Below are 27,938 nucleotides of genomic sequence, written 5' to 3' on the forward strand. Positions count from 1 at the left end.
AGCGTCTTCTCTCTCTCTCCACCGCCTGAACAGGGAACTGCATCGGCTGGGATCCGCCTCTGGAAACGCTGGATAGGTGGGATGAATCCAGGCCTCCCTGCCATCCCAGCCTGCTGAACAGCAACTAATTAATACTGCTTCAGCCTGCGCTGACTTGGAGGTAAGAAGCATTGAAACGAGCCCATCACTACAGCTCTTGTGCCTTTGCTGCTCTTCAGAACATCTCAGTCCTTCTTGATAACATGCAGCCTCGCAGTTTGTCCCTGGGTTGTGTCCCATAAGCAGCTGAGGCTTTAAAAATGAAGGGCATTACTTAAGCAGTTAAATAGGAGCCTGGCATTAAAACTGATAGCGTTGGCTTTTAGAAATGAAACAGGCAAATGTGTAAATGTCAACCACCTGGTTAGAACTAACACATAATAAAATCACTTTCCTCTCCTTCTCTCCCTGTATTACCTGCCTGTGAGACAGACTCAGTAGGTTAAACTGAAATGAGAAATAAAATTTGATGTAGGAATATAGTAACAAAACTTTGTCTTAGAACTACTTCATAATAGTACCACTAAGCCGTCTTTTGGAAGGAAAGGTTTTGCCATAGCTGATGGGTATACCTGCAGCAGCTCAGTGCTGTAACAGAGAATACAGGATGACAACTGAGAATTGATAAATATGTTGAAAGAACCACTGTCACACAGGTCTGTGTGGTACAGGTGGAGAAGGTTCTCTTGTGTGTTGATTGCACATCCTTGTTGGTTACAAAAGGCTGTTTGGGATGCACACTGAGATGGATGTCAGTAGCCACAGCAGAGCAGGCTGGGTGTTTTTATCCAGGTGGATCACCTTCCTCACCTTAGTACCACAATCTGTTTATGTTGGGCAGACCCAGAGTGCCTCTGCTGTTTGCGGAGGAAGATTATGGAGCAGAGCAGTTTAGGAATGGTTGCTCTTGGCTGTTAGGAGATGATACTGGCTTGATTCGAGGGGAACTTTTTCATTCCTTGTGTTGAAGAACTGAGTAGAGCAGGGAGAGGGGGCCAACTGTGACATTGCATCCAGTGTAACCAGATTATTTCTTTTATTAACCCTTCTAGTGTAAGCAAATCATATCAATCATGGCAGCAGACTCTATGGAAATTGATGATGCTTTGTATAGGTAAGAATATCTGGTTTTTAACTGTTGCTCTTGACTTACAACATGTTTGCATGTGGTAATGTGAAAGACAAGGCTTGAAAACACTGTCTGCTGCTGGGGAGGTAAAAGTGTGTGTGCTTGTGCTGCTGTGTCCATCCTCTTATAAGGCAAAACCCCCAAAGTGTTCAGCAAATGAAATAGAACCCACTTCTTTGCAAAGTTAGTGATGAGAACTGGTTGAATTGAAGATACATTTCCTCATTCTGTAAAACTGTTCCTTTATTGGTCTTGTAACAGGTGTGTTATGGCCATTATTAGTATTTGACCAGTAAAAAGCATAGGTAAATACTAGGTAGTTGTTCAAAGTTCCAACACTATCAATAATGTGTGCTTTTTGGAAAACAGGAATAATACTTCTCCTATTTGTAATAGGGATTTTCTTTATGTATTTAACTTGTTTCCCCTTTGACAAGGCAGATATTCCTCTCTTGTTCCTTGGCTTTCGCTGCCTTCTTTTTGTACATTATGTAGTTTAGCTCCTTCATAATTTCATTTATTCCTCAGTCTTCAACATACTTCTCTGTCCTCATGAATGTCATCAGTATCTCTGTTATCCTCCAAACTTCACAGTATTGGGTTTTTTGGGATTGGTTTGGTGTTTGTTTGGTTTGGGTTTTTTTGGTAGATTTAAAAAAAAAAAAACAAACAACCCTATTTATTTTCTTATTGTTACTGTTGTTTTAATTTATTAGCTGGGAGTGGCTTGAAATCATGTGGCATGGCAATAGTTCAGAGACCCTGTACTGGAACAAATAGTATCCCTAGAATAATGTTGTGGATGAAAAGCTTTTACTTTATTATTTAAATATATATATATATCTACACACACACATATAAATTTAAAAACCAAATACTCACATGCTGAAAAAATGAGGCTTATTTTTAATTGAGCTTCCTGTGTTATATGTGTCATTTTACATTTTGGCATTTATCTTATGAAAGTCCTACTTTTCCTTGGTGAAAAAGGCAGTATTTAGAATGGTTTAAGTTTGATTGTGTAGGTGATTGTAAGGTTCCAGAGCTCAGGTTCTGACTCAAAAAGCTGCTGGACCCTCTGGTTTGAAGATCTCTGATAAAGAAGTTCTTAGGCTTGTTTATGTCTTCAATAGTTAATTCCAAAATCTTGAAAAAGGCTTTACGTGGATTTAAAAGTAATTTCTCTAACACCTCACACTGAAAAGATCTGTGCTACATGCATTTTACTATTTGGGTTGTGCATGCAAATATTACAATTGACACACATTTATTTCCTAAAGCACTATACAGTTCAAATACACAAAAGTTATCTCCTCAGTGGCTCGTTGAACAGAGGACTGGTAAATAGAACTGTGCACGTCACTAGTGACACACACTCCTCTGCAGAAATCGGTATGGTGGATTAGAAACTGATTGGGACAATAGAATAAATGAAAATACTTGAACTTTTTTTTGGAAATGACTGGGGATTCTTGACTTGCTTTCATGTGCTCTTGACTTATTTTATCTTGCTTTGATCTGAATTTATCTTTGCTATAGTCGCCAGAGGTATGTTCTTGGAGACACGGCAATGCAGAAGATGGCTCAGTCCCATGTATTCCTGAGTGGTATAGGTGGCCTTGGTGTGGAGATTGGTAAGTTAGGTAACGTTTATTTAAGCATTCACATGTATATGTAAACATACTGTCCCAGAATACTTATTATAGATTTGAAAAGCATGTCTGAAGTATCTGAGTGAATTTATATGTGTTTTCTCTAGGAGACTTTTTGCTAGAATATAATTTCACTTTTTACTTTCAAATGTGCTTCCAAGGGCCAGATTGCTTTACCCAAAATTGTGTGTATTGATTGAGAGTTGAGGGTGGATAATCCAAGTTACTCCTTTTGACATCAGTATCAGTGATTGTAACACAAAAGCAGCTATAACCTAAGTATCCCCATGTAGGAACTGTGGGGTGGAAGGTAGGAGAACAGATGCAGTTTGGTGAAAAATACATAACTGCCCCCGTGCAAGAGAATCCATAACAATTTCTCTTACTTTTTATGAGCAAGACTTGTCTTGGCTGGTTCTTACGTGGCTTATTACACTTCAGTTGGTTTTAATGGTACTCTGCAACAGATGCCAGAAGAGAGTCATGGAATTTTCCAGTTTATTGCCATTAGTGTCTCTGTAATCATGCCTGTGGGATGAGCAGCTGACAAATGACAAATGTAGAGAGACGTTTTAACATTGGTTATGTTATTCTGCTTTCAGTGGTGCTGTAGAATGCTTAAGCTGAATGTAAAAGAGAACAAACCTTTAAGATGTGAAGTTCTTAGCAATGGCATACTGTTATTGTCTACCCACGTAACTACTCAATTACAGATGTGCAAGATATCTGCAACAGTCCATCTCTCTGTTTTGTTTTTGTTTTTTTTCAGCCAAAAATATAATTCTGGCTGGAGTAAAGGTATGTAAAACAGTTCTGTTGTTGGGTATTCTTGGGTGAGCTGGAGAAAAAGGGACAACACTACTATGTAGCTAATCTTAAATTTCTGAAACTGTCTTTCAGTACAGGGATTGCAAAGCATTTGAGGACCTGGGGGTGAAAACTTTTAATAATCTGGATGCTCAAGTGGTACAGTCAGACTCTAACAGTGATGTCCACTGCACTCTGAAATAACCTCTTGTAATATTTTAGTCAGCTGCTGATCAGACATTGAATCCTTTTGTATAAAATGGCCTCTCCTAAATGGACTGCTGTAAACTCGAAAGCCAAACTATTCAAAATATTATCCTATTTTGTCATCCACCAGAATCCTTTTGTGTAGACATTAGAATGGTTGGACGTTTTAATTCAACAATTGCTTTTGTGCTGCTGGGATTAATTTTATTAGACAGAAGCATTTTAAAACTCTTCCAATGGAGAAGAAAAAGAAATCTTGTTTATAATTTTGGGAATCCATTAATTTACAGATTGCCCTATAATCACAGTGTGGCAGAAATCATCCTTATTATTTAAATGCTGTCATCACTGCTAGCTGGGAGGAAAATGCTTAGTGAAATGCATGGTGCAGATGTGTTTCTGTCTCTCAAACAGTAAGCTTTCTTGGAAAAGAGATTGGAGGAGCTTGTATACATGGAACAACTAAATCTTCTGCAGTGCTAGTCCTCCAGCATTTTATGTGGGGCTTAATCCGTCTTTTTGGGTGCTATGACGATGTACACTTCTTCCAGTAAATGCTTTTTGCTAAACTTTCATAGGCTCTTACAGTTCATGACACCAAGCAGTGCACGAAATGGGATTTGGGGATCAACTTCTTCATCCATGAAGATGATATTAGCAGTCAAAGGAACAGGTTGGTGAAGTCTTTGGAGTGAGGGAAGACTGAACTTGACTAGGAGTAACAGTATAATCAGCCACAAAAATAATAGTCCAGGAGCTGCTGATACATATACTGCTGATACATATACAAATACTTCTTACATCCTTTCTCTGGAGTTACTGGCTTTGACTGCAGTGCCCAGGTGGGTATTAGGGAAGTCTAATTTAGGACTGGAGTTCTTAGTCAAATATCTCACTTCTTGCAGTTTGGAATTTGTAATGTAACTTTAATAGTAGGGGCCAGGGTGAATTTCTTCTTCGGGCTTCCTCAGCCATCTGGGCGAGACTAGAAAACAGTCATGATACCACATGATCATGAGACCTGTGATACATTGGACAGAGCTTTTTTCCTCAAACCTGCTAGGAACTGAAGTGTGAATAAATGAGTTGGTGATTGTTGCTAGGAGACTTCCTGAGGGACTCTCCTAGGGCATGTCTGGTATGAAATTCTGTATCGAAAATACAGTTTTGTAGGTGCATGAAAAATCTTGAAAGTTGTTGTTCTTTCAGGGCTGAGGCTACACTTCATCGCATTGCAGAGCTCAATCCATATGTCCATGTAGCAGCATCAGTTGTGCCACTAGATGAAACCACAGATCTGTCTTTTCTAAAGCAGTACCAGGTACGTCACTCTTAAGGCTGTTGTATGTGACATTTTTCTCACAGCAAGCAGCTTAGATGTATTTTTTTTTTTTAATATAATAAAATGAAAATGAACCAAAGTATATTTTAAAATGATGTAAAGAAAGAAGTAGGTCTTGTATTTGGACTAAGGAAATTGCCATGCTTGTTTCTTCAAGGCTGAAACAGTGGGTTTGTGTTCCTAGCACTTTCTTATGCTACTTACTATGGAATTTATTATGACAGTAAATAGCTAATAGAGATTGCCATACAATTTTTGTTGTTGTTCAAAAGTGCAATTGTGACTTTTTTTGCAGCTACAGAGTACAGATGTTCTGCACGTATTTTGTGTGCTGTATTCCAGGTGGTAGAAACTCAGGCTATATAATTAGAAAGATATTTATGTATGCCTGTATCTATGAAATGTAAGTTCCTCTGTGTTGGAACGAGGGTGTTTTCAGTTGTTCAGTCAGCTGTCTCACGCCAGTGTACATGGCTCAGTCTGAGCTGGGAGCTTTTACTGTGTGGCTTTTGGTTATATCCAAGCTTACCAAGTTTCTGAATGTCCCAGCTTTAATAAGCCGTGTATAACTGAATGGGATGCAGTGCACATGCTTTGTAACCCAATACTATCCTAAACTTTAAAAGAATGCTTGCAGAAATTGTATGTCTGCTGTTTGATGAGCACCACTACGTGAAAATTGTGCAGACTTCTCGGTGTGCACTTACTAGTATTATTTGTGTTTGCTTTGCTAAGTTTAATCTTAAAATTCAAGATCCACATTCTCTCTGAGATTACCGGTAGCTGTTCTCATAACTATTCTAATTAGGTTTTGAGTTTCATAGCTGCAGTAAAACGAAGGTGAGAATTTGCTGTTCTTGCTCTTGCTCATCTGGTTTGCAGAACTTGTGGAGCAGTAACCCATGGGTTTTAATGTGTAATGAGAAAACTGGCTCGAGACTGCTTTCTCTGTTATGTGTGTGGGAAAGGAATCAGAACACCTGACCAACTTACTGTTACTACTTTTTTTCATAGCCTGAAGATGTTGATTGCTTTTAGTGTCTTAGATACATTTCTGTTCTTGTTTGCAGTGTGTCATATTGACTGAAGTAAGCCTGCTGCTGCAGAAAAAGATTAATGACTTCTGTCATGCTCAACAGCCACCTATTAAGGTAACAGAAGTAAACACATGAATAATCTGTACAGTGAGCGTTCAGGGTCTCCAACATGTTCTATCCAGAAATTGGGAAAGCTGGTAATGAGGTGTATAGTTCTATGCAGATAGCATGTTGATTGAGCAGTATGAGTTTTGGGAGTACAATACTCATACTCTGTACATATATCTGGTATTATCTGGGTACCAGCCTGAGTAACCATAGTCTGGTTCTTAACAACAACAGAAAATTTCTATGAAGAACTGGTTTTCACTGTGAACTTACAATAGTTCTGAAAGAACATACTGAGACCAAATGTAACAGTGGTAGAAGTGGCAGTATTTCACTGTATGATTCTTGGGGTTTGTGTAGGGGTTCAGAAATGCTCATGCAGATTCAAAGTCTGTCATGAATGCTGTGCTATATAGTCAGTGGCCTGGGTGCACCTGACAGGTTTCCACAACAGAAGGTAAACTGCTAGCCTTGGACAAGGTTGAATGAGAGAAGTCAGTCCTTTGGCTTGTGCTGCTTTAGGGATACTCGTGAGTTTTACTTTCTCTTGTAGTTCATCAGTGCAGATGTATATGGAGCATGTTCACGTTTGTTTTGTGACTTTGGTGATGAATTTGAAGTGCTGGATACAACGGGAGAGGAGCCAAAGGAGATCTTCATTTCAAATATAACACAAGTAAGGGGTAGAAGTCATTGTGCTGCTTTATTTTTTTCTTAATAATGACTTGTTATTGGCTCTGTGACCAAAAGGACTGTAAAAGTTATCATAGGTAACTCCTTTGTTATGACAGAACTGATGTGCTAGAAGTATTAGAGGCTGCAGTTTCAATAGGCAAAAAGCTATGTGTCTACAATAAAGCATGACTTCTTTATGCAAGATACTTTCCTCATTGCTAATTTTGCCATTTTCACTTTCAGTCAAATCCTGGTATTGTCACTTGCCTTGAAAATCATCCACACATGCTTGAAACAGGACAGCTCTTAACCTTTCGGGAAGTAAATGGAATGTCATGCTTAAATGGATCCACACACCAAATAACAGGTAAAATGTTGCTGACTCCTTTGCAAGGTATTTATTTTTTGGTCTATTTTAGCTTGCTGTAATGTAAGTTACTGTAGCCAGAGGAGTGCAGACCTCCAGTGAGCTTGCACAGAAAAATCTACTTTTTGGTGCAGAGGTCTTCCTAGTGTTGTCTTGACTCCATTTACTAAAGTCTTTCAAACTCATCTTGCTGCTTAAGTGGCAGTGGAAACTCTCAGCTAGTGAAAACTGGTTGGCAGTCTCTGAAACTATTGTCATTAGTTTGCTCATGAAACTCTTTCATTTTTTGGAGGGTCCCATAACACCTGTACTTTTATCATGGTTTTGGCCTAAATTAATGCCACTATGTGTGTCACAGTTTGCCTTGTTTTTTGGGTGACAATGTAAGCGTTCAGGGATGCCTTCACATCTGTTTCTAAGCATGCTTTTGAAGTGATTCTTATGATTTGTGTTTACCCTGCTTTGGTCTGCATTATGCATGTTTCATGTACTTGCTTCCTTGTGGATGCTGGGTAATTGCTCATTTCCCAGATCTGAATGCCTGTTTGTCTCAAGCAGAAGAGAGAGCAGGTGGGTGGGGGTTATTCTGTGGTCTGAGACAAAAACAGTACTCTTGAGCATGGTTGAGTCTGTCTTCTCTTTTGTTTTGCTATTGCTGATGCTGTGTTCAGTGCTTCCTCTTTTCCTCTAAGCACAGCTCTGCTTTTGGTTTCAGTTTTCCATGTATTAACAATTTTTGTGCCTTCTTGCTTGATCTGAATGATGCTCCAGATGGTATGAGAGAAAGGTTGTTGTGACTTAAATGCTTCAGCTGCCCTTTTTGATTGCCTGTTGTTTCAGTCACGGGGTTGCAGTCCTACTCTGAGCAGTGTACTGGACACTGCTGTGCACAGTCTAAACAAAACTAAGAGTTATTTCATTTTTGTTACAGAGCTCTGGTCATCAGAATTCTTGTTATATCTGCTGCCACTTTAAAAAGCTTATTTCGTAACAGATCATGTGAGACTAATACTTTAGTCCAGAAACTGGGAAGGAGAGACAATCCTTTGAGGAGGATCAGCTGTGTTTATGCTTTCAAAGCAGGGTTGCACACTACAAAATTACAGTGAAAAAAGCACTGGCAAAACCATAATTTATTGTATACAGAATTGTTGCATCCAATGACACTTTTAATTGTCAGTCACTGTTTATTTTATTCTCTTTTCAGTGGTGTCACCTTATTCCTTCAGCATTGGTGATACGTCAGATATGGAGCCTTACTTACACGGAGGCATAGCTGTCCAAGTGAAGACGCCCAAGATGTTTTACTTTGTAAGTGTGTGCTTGAAATAACCAGTTTCTTGAGTGTTACTGTTACGAGCACTGGAAGCAGAGTTCAGCAGATAACATGATTTAGTTACCTTGATTTGGGTTTACACTAATTTTACTAGGTAAGAATAGTGGTACCAATTTACTAAACCGTAGAGAACAGGAAATACTTCAATTATCTGCCAGTGTAGAGAGGGAAAAATAAGTTATGGGCAGCCTATTGTTATACTGCTGGGGACTCCAAATATGGGATTTCTTGGTGGCGTTCTGAGAAAAAGAGACAGATGAGTTTGTATAAGATGGGTTGCAAGCTACATGGTGCTGTGTGCCTTCTTGGGCCTGCAGAAAGTAGATCCTGGCAGATGCTTCCTTTAGATGCTTCTAAAAAGCTGGGAGTGAGGACCAGCTGCTTCTGATCTGAGAATGCATAGCTCAGTATCTTGTCTCTGTGGAGCAGTAGCTGCTGCTTCTTGTTCTTCCTGAGTGGGGAAGTTCTGCAAGCACACATCCACATTTTTATTGCCTAAAAAATCTCTGGTAGCTGACTTCAGAGCAGTTTGAAATGAGTCTTGCCACTAGGATGTGAAACATCTCTTTAACCATTTTTGTTTGGCAGAACTTGCAGTAGGTGATTATTATATGCAGCTTCAGTGGCATTAATAATGGAGAGAGTAAGAGCAATGCTAGTAAGAAAGGATATTTAGTCCTTAGTCTTTCCAGGAGGAGTATTGATTTTTCAGGTAGCACCGACTGTTGTATCCTTAAGTGGGTTTGTTATCATGAATTCTGTTTTTCCAGGAACGATTGGAGAAGCAGATAACAAATCCATTATGCCTCGTTGCAGATTTTAGCAAGCCTGAGGTAATTAGCATGTGGGGATTTTTGTGTAACTGCTTTAATGTTAAAACTACATGGAATGTAATATGCAGCTTTATGTATAGAACAATATTATTTCCTAGCTCTGTTCTGTAGTAGTTAAATATGAGTGAGATATCAGTTTGTGTAGTCACACAGAATATACATTATAGTTTAGATCAGTGTAGAGGTTTTTTATCCATGATTTGCACCAACATATTGAAATGCATGGCTCAGCCACCTCTGCTGCTTAAAATAGTTTTTGATAAGTCTCTCCTTCATGGGAGTGTAAATTTTGCAAGTGACACAATGCTGTTTGGTTGATAAAAATCACACTGGCATCAAAGCTGTGATAATCATAAAAAGATGGTCATAGGTTGGTTAGAAACTGCAGTTAAAAGTGTAAGAATCTTTTCTTTTACCTTTGAAAAAATGATTCAGAGGTATATTTAAAACCTGATTGGAATCTAGCAGTATTTGCCTCTAACACCATTTTAGTTAAGTGTTAGGGACATGCAAGGTCTTGGGCTCATTAAAACCTTAAACTAAAAAAAATGTTGATCTAATAATTTTTTGGAGGTATTTTTGGGTAATGTAAGGTCTCACTTGCCTGTTCAGATTTTCTACTTTTTGACCCTTAATGCTGGGTTTTGATACTGATGTTTGGCAAAATGCAATGCATATTGGGGTCTAGTTAAAAGAAGATTATTGCATTTTTCAATTTCAGCACTAAATTCTTTTGGGAACTCTTTAGTTGGACTTAGTTGAAGTGAGTGCTGAATGTGTATGAAGGGTATTGCATTATGTCTCAGTAATAATTCATAATCTCAGTTTGTAAAATCATGAGTGAAAGGTGTTTCAAAATAAATCTTTAATGCTATTTAATCTTTGTTTTTTGAGCGGTATGGTTAAGAGACAAGGAAATGAAATGGTAACAGAAGAGTTCAAATAGTTGCTTTTGTTTCCTTCAGTTTTAGCAGCTGTTGTTGTCTTAACAGGCACCTTTGCAGATCCATGTTGCCATGCTTGCCTTAAACCACTTCCAGGAGAACTTTGGTCGTGGACCGAATATTGGGTAATGCAGTGATCTTGTCTCTGCTAAGTCTTGAATCAGAGAGATCTCTCCATTTAGTGTAGTCATGGGTTTGATGTGCAGCAGGGTACTTTGTCTGTCTGGTACTTAATAGAAGGCATAGAAATGAAAAGTTGAAATCTAGATGAAAAATGTTACCTAATGCATGTCTAGTTTGTAACAGGACTTTCCCAGTATAGCAATGGCACTTTCTGGGTCTAGGTAGACAGAAAATGCTTCTGGAGGAAGTTCTGCTCTGTTTCAGTTTTTTCACATTGAGGGGTTAATATAGCAAAGTTGTTTCAATGTTTCCTGACTTATTCTGTACCTTATGGATTTAAAAAACACTCTAGAAGGTGTGAAGTATTTTTATTTTCAGTATGTTTTTTCAGATGTATTTCTTAATGCACATAATTTAGTTCAATGAGACAAAAGTACTTAAAAAGTATAAATCTTAAGACTGGACTTGCACATGGGCTTCTCCACTGAGACTCCTGTTCTTGAGCTAACTGTAACCTTCAGAAGTGCATACTTAATGCTCACTGTTAAAGCCAATATAAATTTCCAAACTCTTCCTACTGTATCCAGTGCTTTTTTTTGCCATTGATTGTGTTTCTAGAAGGACTATGGAATGGTTAAATGGTTATTATTGTTTCTACCCTGGTGTCTAGATGCCTCCAAGATGCTGAGGAAATGCTGAAAATAGCCATGTCTATAAGTGAAACACTGGAAAACAAAGTAAGTAAGGAACTGTAGTCATTATGAGTAATTTTTGATGCACTTGTTTGCTTGCCTAAGGTCATGCTTTAGTTGCTGGTTATTGTTCTGGACTTTGTATCCATCTTTAGATGGTTCAGCTGGCTTTCTGAAGGCCATGTGAGGATACAGAATCCGTGTTTCCCCTCAATTGAGGGGAAAAATCTGTTGTTGTTATGTCTTATTTTTCAGCCTCAGGTGAATGGAGATGTAGTGAAATGGCTGTCTAGGACTGCTCAGGGATTTCTAGCTCCTCTGGCTGCAGCAGTAGGTGGTGTTGCAAGCCAGGAAGTCTTGAAAGCAGTAACAGGAAAATTTTCTCCATTGCAGCAGTGGGTAAGGCTGTCTTTGGTTTTGGATCTTTCTTCTGACGGTGTTGTTATGAATGTATGGTTGATCGTACACATGTATGCTGTATGATCAAAGTAGCCTGAACAACTTCAATAATGGGGTAGGGGGGTGGAGAGGAGAGACTTGAGACTGAATTTAGGAAAAAATATAATGTTGTTGTGTCTACAATATTTAGGATTGAGACATCACGTTCTTTTTTTCACTCACAAGCAAGGAAAGCACAGGCCTACCTACATGGCTGTAAAGGTGTGAGGTAGTCCAGATGCCAGCTTAAGCTACTGTACATACGAGCAGTGCTTTCAGACTCTCGGGATAGGTGTCAGAATAAAATTAGATTAATAAGCTTCTTAGTCTAATTTGGAGGTGTGACATGCCTGTCGGAAGTCAAAAGCTTGTGGCTCACGATTCAGTGAGCTTTTTTCCCCTCTCTGACCAGGTGCTTTTTCCTGTCCACTAAAATTGTGAACTGTAGGAACTGAATGCTGTCTAGTCTTCCACTAGCAGTAAAAACTCAATGCTTCTAAATTTCTAGACTCTGTTGTACACTGAAAATATTTACTTTGGTTTTTAAATGAAAATACCATGAATGACTTTCACAGGTTTTTACTGGGTCATTTTCTTTTTTGTTTTACAGCTGTATATAGATATGTTAGACATAGTAACACCTCTAGAAAAGATGGGCTCTGAAGAATTTCTCCCACGGTAAATATACCTACAGTCTGCTGTTTTATGTACTGTTCAGATCTGAGTCTCAAGCAGGCATAGAAGAGGTCTTAGTTCAGCACTGTTTGCTAGAGGGACAGGTTTGCGGTTGAGAATGTGTGTCCTGTTTGAGTATGGGAGGAGTAGGAACTATAGGGGACTCACTCTGATTTTCTTAGTTCATGTCAAAGTGCAGTTTGGCATCAATGATGCTATGGTGATAAATGGCAACTTAGTAGTCTTCTCTTTCTGTCTCCTATACCTGCATAGGGGAGATAGGTATGATGCCTTGAGAGCTTGTATTGGAGACTCTCTGTGCCAGAAGTTGCACGATTTGAATATTTTCTTGGTGAGTATGACTGACACTTAGACTTTGCAAATGCTTTGTCAATACAGCTAATGTCCACTGTCTTCCAAATAATGAAAGCAGCCCTGATGATGTGTGCCACTGCAGAATAAATGCTATAAAATTATAATGGGACTTGGCTATTATACTTGTCTTCATGGTGTTCACTTATGTTTCTGACTCTAAAAAATGTTGTTTTCCTTAGGTTGGCTGTGGAGCAATAGGCTGTGAAATGCTAAAAAACTTTGCACTCCTTGGTGTCGGTACTGGGCAAGACAAAGGATTGGTAAGTCACCTGTTAACCTCACTTTGCTTATTAAAAAGTAACATGACAAGGAATAGCTAAATAATTAGACTACTCAAAAATGTTGAAAGTCTCAGTCTTATTTCAGGTTAATCTCTGAGCAGAGACTAAAATGGCCTCAGCATGGAGTGGAAGTAGTGTGCAATTAATTAGAAGCAGAGCACACTTTGAGCAGTCTTGCTGTATTTTGATTTTAAAATGACATTTAATCCATCAGTATAGGCCAAGCTGTTAGCCATAGTGGATGCCAACAGGATTGCTTTGCTTTGACAAGTTTCTGCAGTGTTTTCATCAGGATTATTGCTCAGTGCTACATTTTAATTGTAACTTCAGCTGTTGCTTTTACCCCTTCTGACTTAGGTTACAATTACAGATCCAGACTTGATAGAGAAATCCAATCTGAACAGGCAGTTTCTTTTTCGACCTCATCACATACAGGTAGGCTTTCTTGTTCAGTAAACTTTCTGGACTGTTGTTCTGTTTCCCCATCCTGTGTCCTGACTGAGAGCTGAACTTGTGAGTGTATGTACCTTTGTCCAGAAAAGAGATAAAAACTGTAATGAAATCCAGTATCTTTTAAAACAATACCTCAAACTACGTTGGCATCCCACTTATCACTAGTATCCATTGAGTAAAATTGACTCGTCTGATCTTAATTTGTACTGGTACTAATGAAATGTCTCAAACTTGAGAACTGGATAAGGAATACTGTGTTGCGTAAGATGCTGCTATGGGTTAATATGCCAGAAACGCTTTACTCTATACCACTGAAATTGGGGGAGAATAAAACAGAACAGTAAGCAGTAGACGGCACTGGCAGAAGTGTTCTTAATAGCAGTGCTATTGTTAATGGAACTTGACAGAAGTTGCTATTTTCTGACTTCAGTCTTCATTAAGCTGGTAAATAACTTGGTAAAAAAACATACATGCAGTAAATGTGTGATTCAGAAACTGTTAATTCTGTAGAAGCAGGGAGAAAATATCCCTGTACAAACACAACACGAAATAAAACAGGTGTCTTAGATCTTGACAGCAATGGGGAAAAGGGACTCTGCTGGCCAAAATCCAGGAGCTGAATTTTCTACCTCCTATGTATGTCTAGCAAATCTGGGAACGGATTACATTTTGAATGAGTAGATAAATGGAAAGTGAACTCCTCAAGCTTTCAGAAGCCACAGTCTTGAGTTCTGCTGTTCTAAGTGCTGATCCCTAGATAATTGAAGGTAGTATGGCTAGAAATGTCAAGTAGGTTAAGAACTCTATTTCAGTTTAGCTTCTGAAATTGGCTTTGTGTGGAATGCTTTGTAATAGTGTAATTATTCATGGATGTTTGATGTCTGTGCGGCATAGACATAGTCGCAATAACTAACGGGTTTATCCTCTTGATAGTCATGAGCTGTTCCTATCTTATGGCATTTTGGGAGCATGAGAGGCAGCACTTGCCATCAGTTTCAGTTACTCAATACATTTCTGCTGCACTACTTCAAATAAAACTAAAATAAAACTAGATTTTTTATTTCTATTTTTTTTATTTTATATTTTATTAGCGAGGGAGGTACATGATTAAAGAATTTCCTTCATTGCATGTTTTGCATACTAGCATTTCTGTCAGTGAATTGTTGTCTGATCAGCAAATGAAATTGATAATTCTGTCCCAGATATTTATCTGAATATCATTGATCTATATATGCATTTATACTTTCAGAAACCTAAAAGCTATACTGCAGCAGAAGCAACTCTGAACATCAATCCTTACTTAAAGATTGACTCATATATTAATAAAGTTTGTCCAGCCACTGAGAGCACATACAGTGATGAATTCTATACCAAACAAGATGTGATTGTGACTGCTTTGGATAACATTGAGGCAAGGAGATACATTGATAGGTAGGTTGTGGAAAGGAAGCGAGGGCTGCTTTTCACGTTCTTATGTGAACTCTGCTTTTCCATTAATATTATTGATTGCTATTGTTTATAAGATCTGAATTGCTCAGATTTATCTTGCTCCTTTATAAGGATGCTGGCTGGGGGGAGGATGGGATTTATACTTGTGGTGGAAACCAGCTCTGGTGTTGTGCGGCTCATACGGTTCACACTGCATAGAGTCTTGGAGTGAGTTCTTGGACATGAATAACTGTCAAGGTCTAACGAGGGAAGGGAAAATACTGTGGCAGTCTTAAGGCTGAATTATTTTTGTGTAAGAATGTGTATTTAAATTTATAAGTAGGGGTGTTTACATTTAGAAAGAATTACTACTGCTCCTAATTCAGGTAGGCTGAGGTTTACAGTATCCTGATGTGACTTGAAATAGCTCTTCTTAGTTAATATCTTATTTTTCTTTATTTATATAAACATTTCTGATTTAATCTCTTATCCTGAGTTTCGTATAAGCTTTTCACTTTTCTGAAAGTGTCTAAAGTCAATTCTGTGATTACACTCTGGTAACGCCTGCAAGGCAACAATGTAGTGATTCTGTCTTTCCCTATCAGTCGTTGTGTAGCAAACCTGCGTCCTCTTATAGACTCTGGAACTATGGGAACGAAAGGACACACAGAAGTTATTGTGCCGCATCTGACAGAGTCCTATAATAGTCATGTAAGTGTTTTAAAATCATTACTTCCTTTCTGTAACTAGTCCCATAATGCCCTCTGATTCTTTAATTGTTCATGTATGTGTCTAAAATAAGTGGTCTATGTGAGCTGCTGAACAGCAGTACTATTAGGAAATAATTACTTCCTTGGTTTCTGAAGAAAAGCTTGGAGGAAATAAAATTTGAGCAGACTAGAGATATAATGTTTGCTACCTAGCTAATGATTACACATAGGCCAATAATGAACCTTCAAACTCTTGCAGTATCCTTCTGTTTAAGTTCTTGTGATACTGCTTTTATAAGGTAGAAATTCACTGGTTGAGGACACCACAAAATGGTGTACTTGGACACAGAGATGGGATTTCGATCGTCCTAATGGTCCTGATAGGGTTCACAACAAAAGAAGTCTTTCTGGCCTTGAGTGAAAGGGTGAGAGCCTATGTGAATGCTGACTGCACATCCTGGAAATGCTGGCTGGTGATTTCTTCTGTTGTTTGTGTTTCAGGGTTCAATTTTGCTTTCCAGTGTTGAGTTAAACTATTCTTCATAAATAAGAAATTATGTTAGTATTCGTAAACAAATTTTGTTCTAAGCATAAATATGCCACCTTGTATTTTATAACAGTTTGAATTTTAAGTAGTCTAGAAATTCTTCATGCTCTTATTAGCAATAAATTTGAATAAATCTGCATTTACGCACAACTTTCCTTAATTACAGCGGGATCCACCGGAAGAGGAAATACCTTTTTGCACCCTGAAGTCTTTCCCAGCTGCCATTGAGCATACGATACAGTGGGCAAGAGATAAGGTAAGGGAATAAGCTTACTGGCATTCAGCATAACTTACTGTGTATTTGGAAGCGTGGGGGATATGTTACACTTCTTGAAAAATGCCATATTTGTTCTTTCTATTTTCTAGTTTGAAAGTTCATTTTCTCACAAGCCTTCATTGTTTAACAAATTCTGGCAAACCTATGCATCTGCAGAAGAAGTTTTACAGGTAGGGGAATGTTGCCAGGCTAAAATATAGGGTTTAAACTAAAGCTGTATGGATTTTGTTTCTATTTAAGTTCAGTGAGATTAGAGTTATTTTCTGATTTTATTAAAAAAAACTGAAGCCTTGTTTGGCCAAGTCATTAGTTGAACAGTATTTCTGGCATGTCTCGTAATTAAAAGCCAAAGGCTCTCGTGCATTGGCTGCTTCCTTAGCTCATGCGTGCTCTACACAATATAGAAATACCAGAAATACTGAGGTACTTCTGGTGGGTATATAGTAGATGTCACACTGATGTGGAACTAGCTGGGAAAAATGAAGGGAACACTTAGTTTCAACTGAATTCAACTATGTAATAAATTAGACTGAATTGTTTAATATCTATCTTTTGTGAGTCTCTAATGGCCTATTGTCTGTAGGGCTGGGTAGAAATAAGTAGACTACAGTACGTAAGGAAAAACCCAGTGGAGAGGATCACATAAGGGATAGTATTTCACAAAGTAACCCTCTGTTTCCTTTTGCTGTAACTTACTAAAAACGTATTTACTGTTTGACTGGATTGGGAGGAATCTTGTGTGTTTTAACATTTTCATATTTCCTTCTCTAGAGAATAAAATCAGGGGAGAGCTTAGAAGGCTGTTTCCATGTTATTAAAACACTCAGTAGAAGACCCCGAAGTTGGACTCAATGTGTGGAACTAGCAAGAGTAAAATTTGAGAAGTATTTTAGCCATAAGGTAGGTAAGACCTGGAAGTGAGGTGGCACTAGACTGATGGGGATCTTGGAAAACTTGTAGATGTCACAGGAAGGTGGGCTGAAATAAGAGCCAGTCATTCTGAGAATCTGGTCCACAGTGTTGCTTAAAGTGTATGTGTGTATAATTTTGTAGGAATGATGTGATCATGATGCTTTCTGTTCATGAACATACAAATCTGTGCATATATTGTCCTGCTGGTAGTTGTCACATTGAGAAAACATTGCATTCCCAATTGTGAATCGGTATGCAAGAATCGTAAAGTGACCACAGAGTGGGGGGGAATGCTTTGCTCATTGGAGTAAGTGTTTTGCTTGGTCTTTGAATGGATGTGGTCACACTGTCATCTTTGTCCTGTGAATGAATGGACAAATCACTCTGTCTAGCAGTACTTGTGTGTTTAAGCTCTCCATCTTGACACAGGTGTCCTACAGCGTGGTAATTTCAAACTGTTTATGACAAATTACTGAATGTACTCTGTCTTTTCCTCTAGGCTCTTCAGCTCCTTCATTCATTTCCCCTTGATACACGATTAAAAGATGGAAGTAAGTACATATGCCCCTTTGTGCCCGTTATGAATTCACATACGTCGTGTGTTGCTGTATCTGATTACCCTTAGGATTTCATCTTAGTCTGTCTTCCTACCAGGTTTATTTTGGCAGTCACCAAAGAGGCCACCTTTCCCAGTGAAGTTTGAATTTAGTGATCCTTTGTAAGTATGGTGCTACCACTGATGTGCTCTATATCATCCTATAAAACTTGCCCTACAGCAGAAAGTCCAAGGCAGTGGCTTTATAGCACTAGAAGCTGGACTGGTACTTGATAGGTACTAGTGCCTAGTCTTAACACTGTGGCAGATTTGGTGAGCTGCCTCATGCTTTCACTGCAGGTAATTTAACTGTCACTGACAGGGGATTGGAATGTGCTGTGGGAAGTTCTGACAAGTTCTAAGCCATTTAATGGCTTAGAACAACCCATTTCATTTATTGTGTAACTACAACATTACTGAGTTGCTGCTGTCATATCCCCCTGCCCCCATCAGCTTGCCTCATGAAATGGAGGATGTGCCAAATTAAATTGACTGTCTCAAAAGACCTAGTGGAGGGACCCCTTTTCTTCTTCATAATTTGGGTCTGATCTAGATGGCTTGGGTATTACAGATAATTTAAAATAAATGATGCAGTTGAAGGACTGAAAAGTCTTTTTCTGCTGAATGTCTACACCTGCTTTGAGAAACTGGATCACCATTTTTATTTTGGGTGAAAACAGATCATGAGAAATATCAAATTTTTATTTCTAATTAGTATTGCTAAGGTGAAACTTTTTATTATCACATTGGTGTCATGTGAACATTTGTTTTTTTGACTGCAGAGGTTAAGGAAATACGGTTTTCTTTAAATAACTCTTCACTCATCAAAATTTGCTTAGTTTTGAGGGTGACTTCCAAGTCCCTCAAAGCATGTCATCTGGTTTGTACTGTGAAGGCTGAAGGGTGCAAATTCTGTTTCTTTGTGTGTGTTTTCAAGACCTCTTTGAATATGATTGCAAACCTTTGAGCAACTGAAGTAAAAAGTCAACAAAACAAATAATTATCTTCCTCTTTTCTTTAGGCACTATGGTTTCATTGTGAGCGCAGCAAAACTCTTTGCAACAGTGTACTGTGTTCCTTTTACAGAAAAGGTAATCTGTACTGTAACAGCGTCCCTATCACATAACTCAGATGTATGTATTCAGTTTTGGCCCACTGTCCAGTTGCCAGTTCTTTCCAAGAACTGACTAAAGTGATTCTTGAAGTAACAGCACTGGCTGTTCAGTAGCTGCTTACATTTAGTTGTCTTTGTTTAAATCCTTAACCTGGAGAAGAAATGGGTAATATATTGGGTATTTTCACTAAGCACTGAACTCAGGAACTCAGGAATTCTTACTTTGATGGACCTATTTCCTGTGCAATATAGTAAATGAACTAAAAGAACATCTCTGAAAGGCATTTTTTAATTGTCTTAGTTATGGTCTGGGAGCTTTATTCTTATTATTCACAGCCCCTGTTTGTTGCTTATCCCTTGTTTGTTGTTACTTCTTTTCTTTACTAATTGGATTTTCCTGTAAGTCATGTTTACACTTGTTCAGTTTTCAAGTGCTAGGCACTCCACACCACTCTGGTTCACTGTGGGAACTGGAATGTCACTTGGTGTTTCAGTGATGATGTTTCATTGTTGAATATTTGTGGGATATTTTGGGTTTGGTATTCTTTGAAATGCTACTGGATATACAGTCTTCTTGTGGGGGCCTTTTTGTGTTGATGTGAATTTAAATTGCTTTGTTTTTGTTTTTTGTGGTGTTTTTTTTTTTTAAACCATAACAGGATTTTTCAGAGGAAACTATTTTGAAGATTATTTCAGCTGTGAAGGTACCAGAGTTCAGACCTTCAAACAAAGTAAGTGTGATATTTTGTTTAAAGAAAAAAGATAAATCCACAAGCAATATCCCACATCTCCAAATACATCTTGCATTGATGCTGATGAGAAATAAACACAAATTTAAAATGTGTTTTGGGGAAACAAGAGTGTGGCATATGGGTCTGCTTTAACTGGATATAGATAAAGTGCCTATATCCCAGATGCTAAATGCAGGATGTTGCTTTCTGCAAATAATTTGTTGTAGCATTGTTTTCCATGGATGAGTGTGATTGCAAGTCTGCAAGCTTTTTTTAAGTTTATCTTTATTTATGCTATATTAATAAAAGTAGTAAAATTTTACCCAGCAACTTTAAAGCAATCCAAAGCTAGTGTCAATTTGTTACTTCTTTCTAGGTACTGTAAAGGAAGTGTCATTACTGTTATGTTTATTTTTGAAGTGTTAACTTTAAAACAGCTGAAGTGCTACTGTGCAGTGGCTAGCATTTGTCATCATTTAAAATTAGCATATGTTCCAGGGTGTTCTCATATTTTCTTGCCCAGTGTTAACACTTGTTTCATGAATGCTTGCATTGTGAGACAAAAGTGATATTTTGACTCACAATCACAGAATGGTTGAGGTTAGAAGGGACCTCTGGAGACCACCTAGTCCAGTCCCCTTGCTTACGCAGGGGCAGCTAGAGCAGGTCATCAAGGACTGTGTCCCATTGAGTTTTGAATAGTTCTGAGGATGGAGACTTCAGAGGTTCTCTATGTTACCTGTGCCAGTGTTCAACCATCCTCAGAGTTTTGGTTGGGTTCTTTTTTGTTTTTTCTTTAAAGAATTTTTGTATATTTGTTACAGAATTTTATGCACTTCAAACATGCACAAAGCTCATACCCACTTGTCCTGTCACTGGGCACCAGTGAAAAGAGTCTGGCTCTGCCTCCTGTACTTTCCCCTACATCAGATGTTTATATTCATTGATAAGATCCCACTGAGACTTCTCCAGGCTGAACTGATGCAGCTCTCTCAGCTTTTGCTTGTATGAGAGATGCTCCAGTTCCTTAGTGATCTTTGTGGCCTTTGGCTGGACTTGCTTCTGTAAGTCTATGTCTCTTGAACTGGGGAGGAAATAACTGTGGGGAAGACAGGAAATCTAATACACTTCACACTTGTGTTGTACAAAGTTTGTGTATTTTCTTACTCAAGCACTGCATACACTTGCAGGTTGTACAGACTGATGAAACTGCAAGAAAACCAGATCATATTCCAGTCAGCAGTGAGGATGAAAGAAATGCTATTTTCCAGCTGGAGAAGTCTATACTATCCAATGAAGCTCTGGAAAGTGAGTAGTGCAGACTAGCTTCATAGCTTAGTAACATCTTGCTATTGCACTGCCAGTAGTATGACATTCAGGGCTGTGGATAAAACAGTTTGTAATTCTGCAAGAATTGTAATTCTGAAAGCTTTCTGAGGTGCCATGCAGGTAAGTGTCCTTAGTGCTTGACATTGCCCTGTGCTTCTATATTTCTGAGATTTCTGCAAGTGTAGGGTTCTCTGTTATACTGCATGTAAACACAACCCTGATGACAGTGAGCAGGCAGCAACGAATTGAACTTTTAAGGAGGGAAAGGGTGATCGCTAGATCCCAGATGTCTGAAAGTGATTCTAATATGAGAAGGCCGAGAGTTACTACTTACAGGCATCAATCTGAAATTATCCCAAATCATGAAGGCTGTTAAAATCTTCTTCAGCATCCTCTAGATATGTTAAAATGAGGATGCTTGAATCCATTTTTGTGCCTGGCTGCAAGCAGAGGTCTTTAGACAACAGCTACATGCATGCATGTTTAGCTTGTGAACACAGAGGAGAAATATTAGATTAGTTTAGCTCTGACTTATCCCATAGAGTGTCAACCCTGATCTCTGTCTCCCACGCCACTGAGTCCCTAGGGAAATGGTTACAGATAAACAAAGCTTATAGAGGGAATTCTCACAGGATGGAGCTGAATAAGAAACATCCGTATGACTGTCCAAAATCTATTCCTGGTGTTGCAAGGAAAATAAAATTATGGAGCTCTGTTGGTAATTCTTTGATTACTCACTTTTAACAACTGATGGGGCATTTCTACTTCTACTATGGGGAAAGCAAGTTGTATGTGAGGCACCAAGATCCAGAATGTGAAATTTTACATTTGTTAAGGTTCTAGTTCCCTATAACTTAAGTTTAGGACATGTTCAGTTTTCTAATAATTTTTGCTCCGTGGTTTTTTTTTTGTTTGTTTTTGTTTGGTTTTTATATGAGCAGATGATTTGCAAATGAAGCCCATCTCCTTTGAAAAAGATGACGATAGTAATGGGCACATGGATTTCATAACAGCAGCATCAAACTTGCGAGCCAAGATGTACAACATTGAACCAGCAGATCGGTTCAAAACAAAACGCATTGCTGGAAAGATTATTCCTGCGATTGCAACAGCTACTGCTGCAGTGTCAGGGCTGGTCAGTATGCTTTGTAAAATGCTTAAAATGCACATTTATTTCTTACTGTTCCTTGCCTAAAACCACTGTTGTTTGGATATTGATTAACACTACCCTGACAGCCTCGTTAAAGAAAAGGGTTTATTTCAAACTCAGCAATCTCTTTTTCTTCTGTACCAAGAGAAAAGGTCACTCTTGGTTCTAGATCTGGTAAGCCCTTGCTGGTTTTATTTTTGATTTGCGGACCAGAAAGAGGAGTTGAAGATCAGCATTTTGGCTTGTTTTCTGCAATGTTTCCTTCTGAAATATTTCCACTAGCAGCAACAGATTCTATTTCACAGAATCACAGAATCCCGAGGGTTGGAAGGGACCTCAAAAGATCATCTAGTCCAACCCCCCTGCAAGAGCAGGGTAACCTACGAACATCACACAGGAACTTGTCCAGCCGGGCCTTGAATATCTCCAATGTAGGAGACTCCACAACCCCCCTGGGCAACCTGTTCCAGTGCTCTGTCACTCTCACAGTAAAGAAGTTTTTCCTGATGTTCACATGGAACCTCTTATGCCCCGGTTTACACCCATTACCTCTTCTGTGACATATTGGGTTGCATTTCCAGATGTGATTTACTCTGCTGATTTCAGAAAGACTGATCTCGTTAACAGCTTATTCTGTAGTTGCTCTCCTCTTGACTAGTTGGTAACACAGTACCTAAAACCTGTGTTTGCTCTCACGGAAGTATGGGCTTCTTATTTTCTGCAGGTTGCACTGGAACTCATCAAAGTTGTTGGTGGCTACCCAGCTGATGCATACAAGAACTGTTTTCTGAACTTAGCCATTCCCATAATGGTTTTTACAGAAACTGCTGAAGTAAGAAGAACAGAAATTAGGTAGGAAGGGCAATGGCAGAAGGGTGGTATTTGGAAACCGGGAAATGAATGCTTAGAACTTGGCGAGCCATTACAAGTGTGATGTTTCTACAGTTATTAAATCCAGATAACTAGATTAAGGTCTTATGTGCTTGCATATCGGAACTATGGTACAACCACAGTTCATAGTCATACTCCCTATTAGACATTATAGATATTCCAGGTTTGTTTCTTGGTGGTTTTGTTTGGTTGGTTTTTTTTTTGTTGTTCTTTTGTTTTTTCATTGCTGTTGTTGTTCTTTAAACTTGGAAGATCATGAATCACTTAGTGGTTGCAATCAAACTTTACATTTACTATGTATTTCTAAAGACATAAGTACTGCCAAGGGTGTCCCATAATGCATTGCTCAAGAACTTCCTGTTTTTGAAATGCAGCATGTCTTCTGTCCTGTTAAAAAGTAGTGGTTTTAAGGGCTTAGTTTTTTTTCCCATGGAAGCTGTTGCTTGTGAGGCTATAAAAATCCAGGTGAGTTAGATGTGTGGCATGGTTATTAAAGAACATCCTGTCTAGGATGTTCATCTAGACTAGGCACACTTCTGCATCTTAATCAGTACATGAGATAATTTTAAGTAGGTCTGAAAACTAAAAGTTCTTTGTCAGGTACTATGCTTACTCAGAGTTCTTAGTGTGTCTTGTGCTTAGTCAGGTCAAAGGGCTGGAGAAATGGCAGCAGAGAGGGAAGAAAATTTTGCTCAAGATAAAAGAGCAAGTTGCTAGAATACACAGCAGTTTTTCAATACATGCTTAAAGGAAATGCCTGAGTTTGCATTCTAAAGTCACAAAAACCTTACTCTTTTAAAACAGAAACGGGTTGTCATTTACAATCTGGGACAGGTGGACAGTTTATGGGAAAGAGGATTTTACTCTGTTGGACTTCATAAATGCTGTCAGAGTAAGTTATCCACTGTAATGGTTTAATACAAGGTGAGAGGACAGGGTTTTCTTCGTCTGGGTTGTTGGTTTGGGGTTTTTGGTTGTGGTTTGGGTTTTTTCTTTTTCTTTTATTTTTTAGTTTTATCAAGTTATTGGGCAGAGTAATTCTATAAAGTACTTATGTCAATGGGAATGTCTTTAAGTAAACATGTCCAAACCTGTTTTAAGATTTTTTAATTCGACTGGCTCAAATGTATCTTAATAAAACTTCTGCCAATATACATGCATTAGCAAGCTTTCTAGTTGGGATTTTATGGCCTTGAATACTTAGTTGTAGTATTAGTAGTATCTGCTGGCTTCTGCAGCTCTCCTAGTCCTCTAATAAGTTTAATTTGTGAATTCCAGGAGAAGTATGGAATTGAACCAACTATGGTTGTACAGGGAGTCAAAATGCTGTATGTTCCTGTGATGCCAGGTCATATTAAAAGATTAAAGCTGACGTAAGTATAACCGGAGAATGGACTGAGGGATGCAATTGCATGTACAAATTATGTTCACTGGTTGTATCATAAAGACTTGTGCCTGACAGCAGTGTTTTGTCTCAAAGTGGTTGCTAGTCATTAATATTTGGGAAAGAAAAGAGGTAATTTCTTCTTTTTTTTTTTTTTCTTTTTTGGTGGTGGAAAGACAAAAGAGAAAGTGAATTAACTTCTGTAGTGAGGACAGGAGACTTGCAAAATGCTACTGTAACTGACGAATGCTAGAATGAGAAACCCAAAGAAGTCTGACAGTAAGTTGGGTTATTTTGAGAGGTGAAGAGTGAAAAAAGTACCTTGATTCAAGATGAACAAGACTAAGCAAACCTTTTAAACTGGCTTAAAAACTAATGGTGATATTTAGCAACTCACCTCAAAGAATGGAAACACTTACTTAGGAAGGAGTTAATGTATTGGATGCAGACTGAGATTTCTGGAAGTCTGTTCAGCTCATAGTAGTTCCTTGAGATTCTAGCTCACTTTAGCCCTTTTAAAAATGAAGGCTTTACACAAGGCTTTACAGTGCCACTTACTGACAGGAAACTGGAGTCTAAAGACTGGAAGTTTGTGAGGGTGTGAGAGCAGAGCATTAGTTTTGACTGATAAGCCTTTGCAAAGTAACAGCCAGATCTCACCTAGGTTTGGTTCTGCCTTATATGTTGATTGAACTGTTTTAGCTCAAAATTTGTTCCTCACAGCAGCTGTGAACTGTATGCAGGGAAGTGTTCACAGGCTTTGCTAGAACAAGTAGATCAGTACCATTCTGAAGGTCTGCCAGGAGGTAATGCCAGGCAAAGTAGTATAGGCTATGGGCAAGCTACTTCCAACTTCCAGGGAGAGAAGAGCCTCTAGGCTGGTCCTGCCTTTAGAATGCCTGGCACATTCTAATAATAATTCACATAAATGTGAATTTGTACCCTATCTCAAGGTAAGTTGTTTATATTCCTCCTCCTACAGCTGTAAAAATCATTTTGAGTGGTGTGTGTAATAAACTGGAAGGCAAGGTGTGAAGCTGGCTTCTTATGAATGTCAGGATTTATAACTCTGAGACCCTGTTCAAGCTTTCCATGTTGTTACAGCAGCTCGGTGTTTTGTTACAAACAGCCCCAAAAGCTTTATAAGGTATTTGTACAGCAAACTTTGGTCTTGCTTGTGTGTTTTTTTCTTAACGTGTTTAAAATCTTTCTCTTGCTGTAATATGACAAGCAGTGCAAGACTCTTGTCTTAATTTCACAATTACAGCATTGACTGGTAGCATACTCCTTAAAAGCAAGTTTTAGAGACATAGTTATCTACCTTCCTCTGTACCTTGGGACTTCCTCATGCAAATGGGAAAGATCTCAGTATCTCTGCTAAAGAAGAGGCTAATGCTTTGTGTTCTTGCAAGGGAACAAGTACTTTGAGGGAAGCAGCTTTTTGACCCGTGTGCTAAAGCATAGCCAGAAGTGAAATCCTTCTGTAAGTGACCCGTGAGGAATAGAAATGAGTGACTGTATTCCCCCAGCCTCTTAGCATTTGAGCTCATGAACTAGTGCTCCAAGTTGTCAAGAAAATAATTTTGAGACATCCAAAGATACATAATGAAAGTGAGGTTGGTTGACTGTCTGTCTAGTGCCTGCACTGGACTGCTTCTCCCTAATAACATTAAGAACAGCCATTTTTGGTAGACTGAGAACTTGTACTAACCAGAAGCCTGCACAGAAAGCTAAATTTGCTTTGTGCCTCAGTAGGATGCCAGAGAGCAATTCTGTTGGTGAAGAATCCCATCTGAAACTGGCCATCTTCTCTTCTTTGTTGTACTGAGCACTTGTTAATGAACATTGTAATAGCTCACTAACAGGCTATGTCTGTCATGAAAGTGGAATACCATTTGCTGTACCTCAGGTGGAGGACCAGCTTTTGTATCAAAATTAAAAGGCAGCTTACACTCCATTTTAATCTGATTTCTAGAATGTGCATCTTCATTGCTGGCAGTGAAATTCATCCTAGCCAGGCCCTGAATTCCCACTGCCAGTCGTCCTTCTGGTATATTAACAAACTGTCCTTCATTTCCTTGTAGGATGCAAAAGCTTGTGAAACCATCAGCTGATAAGAAGTATGTGGATTTGACAGTGTCATTTGCTCCAGAGACTGATGGAGAGGAAGACTTGCCAGGGCCACCAGTGAGATACTACTTTGTTCAGGAAGACAATTGATGGTAGAGACACAGAAGTCACTCCTGGACCATTTGTTCTGAAAGGAGTGTGCTAATTTTCAGCTATTAAAGATGGTACTATATATTTCTTTTTGGTGAAGCCTTAATTAAAACAAATGGTGAAAATCAGTGGCTTTGCACTGAAGACAAACTGGATTTATGTTTCATCTGCTCCTGTTCAAACCTGTTTGCTCAAAGGAAGATTGGTCACTCCATGAGATGGAGTGTCCAGTACAGTCCTTACCTTAAAGACAAGATTTGTATTGATTTGTGGGGAGCTGAAGAAAGCAAGAAGAATGGTCAACCTAACAAATGGTTTCCATGTGCAAATTAGATGCTGCTTAGAGAAGAGTGCAGAAAACGGGGAGACTGCCATTTTATGATACTTCTGGTGTTCTAAGAACATCTCAAATCCATCTCATGTTATTTAATTCTCAAACAAAAATTTTGTTCTTGCCATCTACATGTGAGATTTAATTTGTCCAAAAGGTTTGAACTCCCACTTAAAAGCAGATGAGCTGGTTTTATTGTGCTGTTGGTGCTCTCTTCTGAACAGTTAGTGATGCTGAGTGTCACAGCAGCTACCTTATGTCAGTCTCAACATGGGAGCATAGGGAGGCAGGTTGTGACTTCATGAGAGCTGGGTCCATTTACACCTGCTCAGGGGAGCTGGAACTGTTGTTACCTGCACTAAGACTGTTTTTTGCAGAATACTGCAATATGGGGAAGGTGGAGACATATCGGAGAGCTGAGTTAACACTTTCAACATTAAAACTTTGTCTCCAGGAAAGAGAAGATGGTTGATGGGTGTAGTGAGCTGAACCCAGAACAATATGATTGAGCCTTTCTAGCCTCACCAAATTAAAAACTCTGTAGCAAATGAGTTTGAAAGGAAGAAAAGGCAAAGGGCTCTCGATGTTTGTCATAGCAAATACTGTTTCCTCAGCTGCTGCTTTTGGTACCATTACCTTCTAGCAAATGGTTGTGCTGTGCACCTGTTCACAGCACACGTCTGAGTTGCACTGAATACTGAGGCTTTTATCAGTCAGTTACTAGGATATCCAAGTATAAAGAAACTGCTAAATCAGAAATAATTAAGGATGAGCTTTGCTGCTGTGGTGAGGCAAAGGTGCGTTGG

General features: G+C 38.7%; 1 protein-coding gene across 3 annotated transcripts; it reads left to right on the plus strand.

The window, feature by feature from the left end:
* Positions 1 to 40: 40 nt before the first annotated feature.
* UBA6 (ubiquitin like modifier activating enzyme 6) lies at positions 41 to 26,968 on the plus strand. 3 transcript variants are annotated; one of them, XM_080631900.1, is made up of 33 exons: positions 41 to 160; positions 1,092 to 1,153; positions 2,708 to 2,802; positions 3,590 to 3,618; positions 4,413 to 4,507; positions 5,044 to 5,155; positions 6,247 to 6,327; positions 6,875 to 6,997; positions 7,240 to 7,363; positions 8,571 to 8,674; positions 9,470 to 9,532; positions 10,525 to 10,601; positions 11,270 to 11,336; positions 11,547 to 11,690; positions 12,340 to 12,407; positions 12,678 to 12,756; positions 12,959 to 13,039; positions 13,418 to 13,495; positions 14,763 to 14,944; positions 15,547 to 15,652; positions 16,365 to 16,454; positions 16,565 to 16,645; positions 17,247 to 17,375; positions 17,887 to 17,938; positions 18,042 to 18,105; positions 19,004 to 19,073; positions 19,756 to 19,827; positions 21,018 to 21,135; positions 22,098 to 22,291; positions 23,031 to 23,158; positions 24,002 to 24,089; positions 24,476 to 24,570; positions 26,666 to 26,968. In XM_080631900.1, exons 2-33 carry the CDS (start codon positions 1,113 to 1,115, stop codon positions 26,799 to 26,801), a joined length of 3,066 nt encoding a protein of 1,021 aa, XP_080488026.1. In that variant the 5' UTR covers positions 41 to 160; positions 1,092 to 1,112; the 3' UTR covers positions 26,802 to 26,968. The 3 variants fall into 3 exon arrangements, with proteins under 3 accessions (XP_080488026.1, XP_080488027.1, XP_080488028.1); XM_080631901.1 differs by lacking the exon at positions 16,565 to 16,645; XM_080631902.1 differs by lacking the exon at positions 11,547 to 11,690.
* The last annotated feature ends 970 nt before the right edge of the window (positions 26,969 to 27,938 follow it).

The sequence above is a fragment of the Psittacula echo genome (genome assembly GCF_963264785.1).
Source record: "Psittacula echo genome assembly, chromosome: 1".
Taxonomy (NCBI): Eukaryota; Metazoa; Chordata; class Aves; order Psittaciformes; family Psittacidae; genus Psittacula; species Psittacula echo.

Bases quoted from the DNA above. Each gene is read 5' to 3' on its own strand.
- UBA6 (XM_080631900.1), top strand. From the start codon at position 1,113: ATGGCAGCAGACTCTATGGAAATTGATGATGCTTTGTATAG. The intron at 15,653-16,364 runs GTAAGTGTTTTA...CCTTAATTACAG, and splicing joins CAGAGTCCTATAATAGTCAT to CGGGATCCACCGGAAGAGGA. The intron at 24,571-26,665 runs GTAAGTATAACC...ATTTCCTTGTAG, and splicing joins ATTAAAAGATTAAAGCTGAC to GATGCAAAAGCTTGTGAAAC.